General features: G+C 40.3%; 1 protein-coding gene and 1 long non-coding RNA gene across 4 annotated transcripts in view; both read right to left on the minus strand.

Moving 5' to 3' along the window:
- LOC138021620 (collagen triple helix repeat-containing protein 1-like) overlaps nucleotides 1-3,692 on the minus strand; it is a 5,267-nt gene extending 1,575 nt beyond the window's left edge. The window contains exons 1-4 of one of the 3 annotated variants that reach the window (XM_068868536.1): nucleotides 3,672-3,692; nucleotides 2,989-3,112; nucleotides 2,309-2,563; nucleotides 1-234 (exon numbers count right to left, since the gene is read on the minus strand). The exon at nucleotides 1-234 is cut by the window's left edge and continues 1,575 nt beyond it. In XM_068868536.1, coding sequence (XP_068724637.1) covers nucleotides 1-234; nucleotides 2,309-2,563; nucleotides 2,989-3,063 — 564 coding nt within the window. In that variant the 5' untranslated portion in view covers nucleotides 3,064-3,112; nucleotides 3,672-3,692. Of the gene's footprint in view, nucleotides 235-2,308; nucleotides 2,564-2,988; nucleotides 3,113-3,481; nucleotides 3,503-3,671 lie in introns of those variants that run through there. The other 2 variants (XM_068868538.1, XM_068868537.1) reach the window with 2 other exon arrangements.
- A 6,081-nt stretch (nucleotides 3,693-9,773) lies between these two features.
- LOC138021592 (uncharacterized) overlaps nucleotides 9,774-10,000 on the minus strand; it is a 2,208-nt gene continuing 1,981 nt past the window's right edge. Inside the window, exon 2 of the long non-coding RNA XR_011126407.1 lies at nucleotides 9,774-10,000. This exon is cut by the window's right edge and continues 348 nt beyond it. This is a non-coding gene — a long non-coding RNA (uncharacterized lncRNA).

Raw genomic sequence — 10,000 nt, forward strand, 5'->3', positions numbered from 1 at the left:
GTGAATGTTGTTGCAGTGACCCTCGATATGGCGGTGACGATGCAGATCTTGAGTGGGATTTTGGCCAGTGCGCATGTAGAATGCACCTTCAATAGATCCCGGGACTCCGCATTCAGCGCCATTGAAAGTGAAATACCAGCGGCTGCAGCAGCGGTTACAGTTGTAGATCCTGAGGTTGCCAGAAAAGAACACGTGAATTGCAGTATCGGTGTGGCTTTTAATGAATTCACAGTGCTTTTAAGAGGAGAAATAAAGACAAAACAAAACGTTGCATTTAGCTATAGATTTGGTCTCGGCACGGCAGCAAAATGATAAAGTATTTCGCACAATAAAGGAACAAGATTATACGAAGTTAAATTCAAAATTTAAGCATATGTTGACCTTGCGGAGAAGTAGAATATAAAGCGGGAAATGTGCCCTGGATTCTTTGGAATTCTCCGCACCAGAATTAAACGCCCACGGAGCTGCCCGATTCCATGACAAAGTTCCATGAGTGATTACAAGTGTAAATAAATACAAACGCTTCGGTTATAGCGGAAGTGAAATAGCTATCAGATCATTTTCCATGACAGGAACTCTGCTTCTGAGAGGAACATTTTAAAACTTGCTAGACGTAGCTCTTTGGCAATGAAAAAAACGTGGTTGACCCTGCCATCTTCTTCGTGAAAACGCGTAGGAAAAGGACCCAGTCTCACCATTTTGTCGAGATTGGAATTTCGATAATCATAAAATGTCATCAGACTCATCATAATCATGATGACTTATTAAATTCTCGACTTCGGCTGTTGCGTTTCTAGCTTTCTGATTGGTTCATTCAATATCGGTCTGCTAATATACTGTATTATGACCTAATATGGAAACTGTGTTAAGTGTTGCCAAGCTGAATAATACAATAAAATTTGGCTTTAATTTCCAAGAGTCTAAGCGATCAGTTAATGAAGCAGTTATTCTATTTGCGCTTGTTGGATATGAGACTAGTTATAGCCATATCCAACAAACGCAAATGGAATAATTTTTAAGGTGACTGAACACAGTTTTTACGCACTTATCCTTCCATTTCTGCCATATTTATGCATTTTTTGCCTGGAGGCTCAAACTTGGTCACTGACCAGTGCTACCGAGAGGATTTATATTCTTGATAGTTATTGTGATCTGCAGGCTGTAGATTACATGTAATTCCAAATTTCTGCAAAATCTAATGACGGCTTTGTCAGAAATTTGGTAAAACAGCCAACAGTTGGGGGTCTGGTGGTCTCAAATTTTTGAGCGAAGGCGCATGCGCACCATTTTGATGGGTTCCTTTGAAAGATTTTCACTTCTAAAGCACTATGACGTTTACAAAATGGAAGCGAGTTTAAACCGCATTTCCAAGACCATCGCGAGAAGGAGCAAAAAAAAAAAAGTTCTCACCAAAGTCGTCATACAGTCTTTGTTTTGGTTTTTTTCAAATCTGTGCCGGCTTTTAACGAATACCGGTGACGGAAGGAAAACTGTGTTCAGCCACCATAAATACTCATTGGTTTAAACCAAGTTATCTTTCCCACGCGTTGGCTAATCTATTGCAGGTGTCAAGTGGACAATGGGCTTCTATCAGAAGCGTATCACCATGTAATTATGGAATTTACTTCAAATAAATCAGACTAGAATAACCTATCGCAGATTTCTCACACAGCATCTTCGGGGAAGTAAAATTATCAAGGAAACTGCACACAGTATTTGGTTCTTAACACATCACGTAGTAACCGACAGTAAATTCTTCTAGGTAATCACATGCTATGTGCTTTTTTGGTCACACCACTTAACAAAGCGTTCGCTGAAATCCCTTACATAAATCTCGCCCGAATCCTTGTTGTCCGTTTTCTTCCAAGTGAATTCTATCCTGTGTCTATCCAGTGCATTCTTTCTAGTTTTCTGAATGGTTCACTCAATCTAGGTTACCTGCTCATATACCGTATTATGACCTAATTAAGAATTGAACTGATTGTGTCAAGTGTTGCCAATTTGGCTTTAATTTCCAAGTGTCCAAGCCTATTAAATGTTAGACATGCGTCTGACTATTTATATTACCAGCTCCATATCCATGAGCGCTCGTGGAATAATTGTTAAATATACATTGGTTTAAGTCAAGTCGTCTTTCGACCCACCCACGGCCATCTTTCCCACGCAACGGCTAATCCATTGCAGGTATCAAGTGGACAATAGGGTTCTATCAGGAGCTTATGATTATGTCACTATGCAATTTACTTAAATGTAAATCAGACGAGACTATCCAACACAACGTAACAAAGCTTTTACTGAAATCCCTTACATAAATCTCTCCCGAATCCTTGTCGTCCGCTTTCTTCCAAGCGCATTCTTTCCAGTTCATATGTGAAGACAACGCGGGTGTTGCACAATCGCAACTTTCCCCCGGCGATCCTTTTTGGCCGGGGCTGCCCAGATCTCCCTTAGCTCCATCACGTCCATCACGGCCAGGTACCCCAGGATGTCCCGGGATGCCATTCGTACCTGGTGCTCCATTCACGCCATTATTTCCGGGTGGTCCACGATAACACAATGACTGCTGATCACACAGAGAATAAAAAGAAAGAAAAGAAAAATCAAAAGGATTTATGTTAGTTATGAATTTTGCAGCGAAAGAACTTCTGTCTCTAATAAAATTGGTTTAAAATTTCTTCTCTTTGTATGAATGCCGAACCAAAATGACATCTAAAAAGTATTATTGATTACAATGAACCTTTTTTATTCCAAAAAAGTCAAAAGATTAACCGCTTCATCATTTCTGACTCGCCCTGGGCCCCCGTCGCCATGTACCCATAAAAGCAAGAAAGACAGTCTGCTTGTTGGGCAACGGCTACGAAGACGTCTTCCCAAAATATCAAGTTGCCATAACTGTAGTCAGAGCCTTTCGCTTGTTCCATGATGAAATGGTTATCCTGATATTTTAAACAAATTTTGAATATTTAAGTTTCAATTTCATCTGCTCACCTGATTGTTGTTGCTGTTTGCTGCAGAAGTAGCAGAACACAAAAGAAAAAGTAATAAAATAAGCCTTGAGTACATGATGGTCAGGGACGTGGTCACAAGATATTGCGTCTCGAGATTTTTTTACCTAAACAGCACAAGTCCAAAATGTTAACTTTTTTTTTGTTTAATTAAAGGACAGAGTTAAATCTTTAAGTTCAACATCAAGAGTTTCAAATTTGAACTAAACTAATTAACACTGGCGGGCGAATAAGTCGCGGCTTACTCCATATAGCGATATGTACAAACTTTAATGCTTCGGGCTGATAACTAACGACGTGTTTCAAGGCAATAAGAGTTCTTTGCTCCCACCATCACATTTAACGCTTGAAAGTTTCCACGCTATATATACATTGATGGTATTGTATTAAGCCGTTGAGCAAACGACTCAGCCAACAAAAGGACATTAATAAGCTGCTTTTTTCTTGTCTACATGTAATAAGAATAAATCACATACAGCTCAGAATAGGGATGGCCTCCCACCATGATATTTGGGGTGTGTTTCTCCATTCTCTAATATACACTGCTCCGAGAGGTTTTTCTCCGGTTACTCCGGTTTTCTGCTCTCCTACATGTCTGCATAATGCTTCAAATTAGTGCTTTAGCGTTAAAAACAGTTGACACTTAAATAAAGTTCATCAACTTACCTGGCGATTGGTGAAGCGAAGTGTTATTTCCACCAGGAGTGTTTGTCGTTTTATCTCCCTTGAATACAGGGGTTATTTTACATCGAGTCATTACCTGTTCCACCAGGATGTCACGTTGCAAAAAGTTGCTGAGTTTTTCCATTGGTCAGATAAGCAAGGCTAAAATTAAACTATTGTAAACTATTGGCATCGCGTCGTACGTTGAAAATTTGCAGGGACATGTTACTATGATTATGCGCTGGGTCAACAGGATTTTAACTCCGACATGGGTTCTAGGCCCAGGCAAGTGCGCTCTTTGGTTTTAGTGACTTTTTTCATGGGATCGTTGAAGAAGAGATCAACCAAAAATTTACGAACAATATGCTAACAACAAACCCTGCTGAAAGTAAGCAAGGAAAAAAGCAGCTAGTACATTATTGTTTTGTTTTCAGAATTGCGCAAGTTCATGCCCTACCTTTCCCAAGAAACGTCCCATGAAGCTTCTTGACCGGAACTGATTACCGAAGGCTCTGTTTCAGCTCGTAGGATTAAATAAGTGACCTTCAGCTTAAGGTGAAAGTGTGACTGTGCTTAAGGGAATTTGAGCATACCCACAATGAAGAATAGCGCAAACCAAGATACGCGTGCTCTCGAAACGGAGAAACTGACTCCCGATCACAATCATGAATTATCCAAAGAAAACTACACTGAATGATGAGTTATAACAAAAACCGCACAAACGCTTTGTGTTTGACGGCTTTGTATTTTGATGTATTCTTAAATGAAGATCTTTTTATTGAATCTTTTGTTTCCCGTTTGCTGCACCAATGCATGAATGAGACGAAGATTCGTGTTGGCTTGAATCACGAAAATTTACAATGATCAAAACTGTTTTAAAGGGACAGGTCTTGGCAGGTTTCACAAATAAGGTGACAATCACATGTCACAGGTAAATAAAACTAAATTCCACTGAAGGTCATTGCAAGTGAAAGCTGTGTAAAGTCGTTCATTTTTTTACAGAAACGGCGTTCAGACTGCATAGCAAAGGAAAATTGTTTCTTGCAGCACATTTGGGTGTATTGCGAGTGCGACAAATTACCCCCTATGTTCAAATGCAAGACAGTTCAGAGAACAAAGAAACTGCAATTATCTTGCTTTTTCTTGCTTGGAGTTTTACAAAACCAGCTTTTTAGAATAAGAGGATTGTATTTTCACAAGAGCTTTTCCGGACCCGATTTTGTAACAGATTCTTGAGAAATTCGACCCCTGGGGCCCATTTTTCAGAAGTTCTTAAAATGATCCGTACCATTGTTTTAACAAATTGGTTATAAACAGGTTTTCAAGACCAGCAAAAAATATAATTGTGAAGTTTCATGTCTGGTAACGGCCTCAGTTGGAAGACGCAAGCAGATGTATGATCCCCAAATTAAAAAAGTCCCGGAATTCTCAACAAACGACCCCTTGGTGTGCTCTCCTCCAAAAGCCCGAAGGAGGCCCCTATCTCCACAACCGCACGGAATCGATACGTAAGGAATTGTCGCGTGCCCAATCTTCACCCCACACTCTTTGCATGTCCTCTTCACATCATTCATGCAGTTTATAACTTTTGGTAGCCTACCAACCTGCAGGGACTTCTAGCTCTTGTGACCTATGCAATATGAGAAGCGGTGGATACTCGTAGCCATTCTTCCCTCGGTGTCGCTGCTAAAAGAAATTTAGACATGTAACTACCGGCCATAAGATGGGAACCTCCGGTTGTCTGAAGTACGTTTATTAACTGAACAAAGTGCTTGAGCAACCGAATTAAAACAAAAAGGGACGTAAAATTCAGTTAAAACAATCCTGTGCATCCGTGGATTGTCTGTGGACCATGCACTTTGTCCTCTACGTTTTTTAAACAAATTAATTGCGATTTTACGTTGAGACCATAATGAGGCATTTACTGGAATAGGAATTCATGCAATGATTGATTCTTTGCTGTCAAGTACTATTTCCTTTGTTCATTCTGCTTCAGATATCAAAATGAACGGAGTAAAAAGGATACGGCTTATCGCAGGTTCCCCAAACTGACGCAATCACTGAATCAGTATAATGGTATTGGAGAGAACAACTTTTCTTCAAAGGGGAAAATATGAGCAAAATTTTCAATGAAACGTCCTACCTCGTGTGCCTCCTGCTTCCTGAACTTTCATTTCCGGTCGCGTTGCTATGATACCAATGACGTCAGTCCGTTGCTAGGGACCTCGTCCGCACGTGTAAAGGAGATGAGTTGAGTTTTGTAAAAATGTGCGTGAGAAAGCGATGTTGTTGAACGTTCTGAATGTAAAATCGAAGAATAAAGTTGTACAAAACGAACCAGCAGAGTTTTATCGTCGCCCAGCAGCGACACCTCGTTTATTTGTGAGGCTTATTGTCTTCTGTGTGCTTTTTGTAACGTTTTAATAAATTCGGGGGAGTTGTTGATCGTTTTTAGAGTCGGTATTTTCCCTCTGTATATAAATATTAACTTAAGTTTGGAAATTCCAATGAAGCAGTCAGAAAGAGAAGCTGCTGTAAATTCCACTAAAAAGCTCAAATCGACACAAAATTCCACTCAGACCAAGGACATATAGATTCATTTTGCTGTCTACTTTTTATCACCTCCATTGTAGTTCGGCTGAGTTAAATTTGACGTTTTGCTTGACTCGACAGACGAACTCAAGTTCAGTTCACGTGAAGTACGGCGTTTGACCTGGGCCTAAAAATTGCACTGTTTTAAACAGTGTTTGTATTACATGTTGAGACAGCCATTCTACTAGCTCCTTCCTAGACCAAGGTGCGCTAGAGTTTATCATTTGACGAATGTAACAGAATTATAAACGTTCATGATCATGATCATCAACATATCTTTATTCACCCTCTGAGTTTATAGTATTTTGATGTACAATACATACAGTACAACACATACTTAATTGACCACTTCTCAAAGGGGCTTTTCAATGCCAATGAAACACAATCACTACGGAACAGAACATTCAACAACAACTGTTAAAAACCCCAACTGGCCGGAGGCAAGCCAGTTGGCTATTTACAAGTGCATCTGACAAGTTGAACCAGGGAATTCCAGGAACAAATCAAACCATGATATACCACAGAGGACAGGCCTCAACACAGGAAAATTCCGTGGCCTACTCTTTGCGAACAGTGTGTGGGTTCTTTCACATCCTACCACAGGCAGCCCAAGCTCATAACAACTAAGGAAAACCGTTCGTAATGGTAAGTGAAGTTTATTTCTACTTTTACAGTTTACTTTAGCATTTATAAGCTCAAAGTTAATTTTCCCATACAAAGTCTGTGTAAATCGTATACCGATCGTGGGCTGCCTGTGGTCCTCACGGGGTGATGAACTTTGAAGAGTTGTGAGACGCCGCATACAGTTTATCGTCCTTATCCAAGAGGACTTGATAGTCTAAAAGGAAGCACTTTCTCTTCCGTTATTTGATGACCCTGCGTATTGGTCCGGCAGGAGCCGAACTCAGACCTCCCGCATGGCAGCCCAGTGCTCAACCAACTAAGCCACCAGTGCGCAGTCACCGGTGCAATGGTTCATGCCTTTTTGACGTAAGCATGATATGACATTCATCCTATAAAGGGGATCAAGAGAAATATTCAAGTCTTTTTTTCAAACTTTCTACAGTCACTTCCAGACTCAAAAACAAAAGAAAATACGCCGAGCATCAACTTTCTCATTCACGGTGGAGGATCATTTAATGACCAGGAAAATGAAATAGTTTAAGTGCCTATGAGGTAAAAAGTATCTTTTGATTACTTTAAAGACCTTTCAAAATAATGACGAATGGCAATCGTAAACACCACAGGCAAATCTTTTGACTTAAATCTGAAGAGATCGCAGACATGCGTACCACTAATTCTCTGCAAAGAGTGGAGAAAAAGGCGCGCTCGAGGATTTCAAGCAAACTGGCACCAAGCATTTACTTTAAGTCTGATTGGACGCAACATGACACGTGTTTCAAGGCGAACAATATTGTGTCGCCGATAGGACAGAGATCGCAGGCCGATCGCAGATCGTTGCAGATCATATGCAGAGGTCTGCGATCGTTCTGCGACTCGACCTCCGATTGATCTGCGCCACGTCGCAGACATATGGAAACATTTGTCCCCGACGTCTGTGGTGATCTGCGGCACACGGTGTCTGAGATGATCTGTATCCTATTAGCAACACAATATAGCTCGCCTTGAAACACGTGTCATATTTTGTCCAATCAGACTAAAGAAAAGTGCTTGGCTTTTTCTCCTCGCTTCTCAGAGGGTTAGTGGTACGCTTGTTTGCGATCGCTTCAGATTTAAATGGAAACATTTGCCTGCAGTGTTTACGATGGTCTGCGATAAGAACGACGCAGACAGCTACCAATCGTGTCGCAGACCGTTGCAGATCATATGGAAACCAGAGACTTGAAATGTCTGAGGCGAGCATTATCACAATTATGTTAGACTTTCCGTGTAATTATTCCCAGGATTGGTCGCGACATTGAACTAATTGAAACCTGGCCCCAATTGTTCGAATGCTGTATACCTTTATCCGGTGGATAAATCGATGTCTTGAGTGTAAAATACACTTCACGTTAAAAAATGGCAAACATTTTCTAACACGGCCTTAAAAAGAGAAACCGTTGGTTCGAAGTTGAATTTGAGAGTCCACTTTCAGAGTCCTGCCAAAGTAACTAAAGGCATAGAAATGAATTTTTGATTAAGGATGTTTACGTGGACAATTTAAAGTACTACAACTATGTTAAAAAATCACTTCCCTATTTTCTTCCGATTTCTAAAGTGTGTTTTCAAAACACCTGACTGGCAAAATTTTGAGCTTTGATTTTTATCCAAAGGCTGTTTATTTTGATTGTAAGTTCTGCCATTACTCACGTCCAAAAAAGACCGATCGGACTTTAGAGGGTTACATTTAAAAGAAGATGACATCATTTACTCACTAGCTTAAAATTTCAGCGTGTAAACGCACCTTATTATATATGCAAAACACGAGTTAAAAGTCTGAAAGCCCGAGACTCCCGTGCTGCATTTTAATTAAGCCGCTCGCACACGCATTGCATGTCTTTGACGTCATTTTCTCCTCGATCCAGCTCTCTCTAGTTTTAAAACTTTTTAAAGTTATAACAAGCAAGTGTTTTTGTGAAATCAAGGATTAAAACTTTGGTCACTTACTGTTTAGTTAACATTGAAATCCAAAGAAAAAGAAGTATTGGTTTTTTGGTTACAGTAGCACTTTAAGTAATCGTCTCTTAGACACCCAAAAAGTTCAAGTGGCTTCCAAGGGATTCGAACCTACAATCTCTGCATTGCAGGTGCAATGCTCTACCAACTGATCTATGAAGACTCAGAATTGAGAGTCCATCAATTTGTTCGGTTCATGTTTTCCTGTAAAAGGACACGATCAAAAATCCGAACACCCTGCAAGCAGAGCCTCCTTTGTCTTTTTCTTTACTGTGAAGGGAGGCTCTGCCTGAATAACGTCAATAGACCATTTCCGCGTTCATGTCTGCCTCCTCTTCAAAGCGAGTTTAAGTTCGAAGTTTTCTTATGAAAATTAGTTTTCATTCATAAGTTAAGTAAAGTAGAACAAAAACTTCGCATTTAGACTCGCTTTGAAGAGGAGGCAGACATGAACTCGGAAATGGTCTATTCTATGCTGCCACCGCAGGCCGAACTTCTGAACTAGTCAATCTTGTTTTCTCTCGTCAAACTGGTTTTTCCTAGTGCGAGCATCCGTTTAGTGATAGAACCGATGGTTATAATTGAGCCCCCTGTACCATGAAAGATCAAGATGGCTGCGAGATCTCCTTGAAGCCAAGCATTTAGTCTTGGGTCCCAAACTGTACCCTGACAACATGCAGCGCATGCTCAATAAAGATCTTACTCGATTCATCCAGAGTCTTTCTTAAGAACGCCAAAATCGAGCAAGCAAAAGAAAGGCTGTGCTAGCTCAGTTAGTAAAGCAATGCACCGGCATCGCAGAGTTCATGGGTTCGAATCCGGTTGAAGCCACTTGTATTTTTCAGGTGTCTGTAACATTGTCCAGATATGTGCGAGGATCACTTCTCCATTCGTCAATAACATATGCATGTTTTTATTTGAAATGAATATGACAAAACGACTCTTGCTTCGCAAAACAAATTGTCTGAAAATGAATAGTCTGAATCATGACTCATTTACTTTATTATTATAATCACAACCATAGGTAAAACAAATTATCCGCCCTCTCTCTTGCAGTTCTCTTGAACTCTTAAAGTCGGTTGAGGTATTAGATTTATTGTAACTCCTGTTTACTGCTGAGCTTT

The sequence above is a fragment of the Montipora capricornis genome, chromosome 10 (genome assembly GCF_036669925.1).
Source record: "Montipora capricornis isolate CH-2021 chromosome 10, ASM3666992v2, whole genome shotgun sequence".
NCBI lineage: Eukaryota > Metazoa > Cnidaria > Anthozoa > Scleractinia > Acroporidae > Montipora > Montipora capricornis.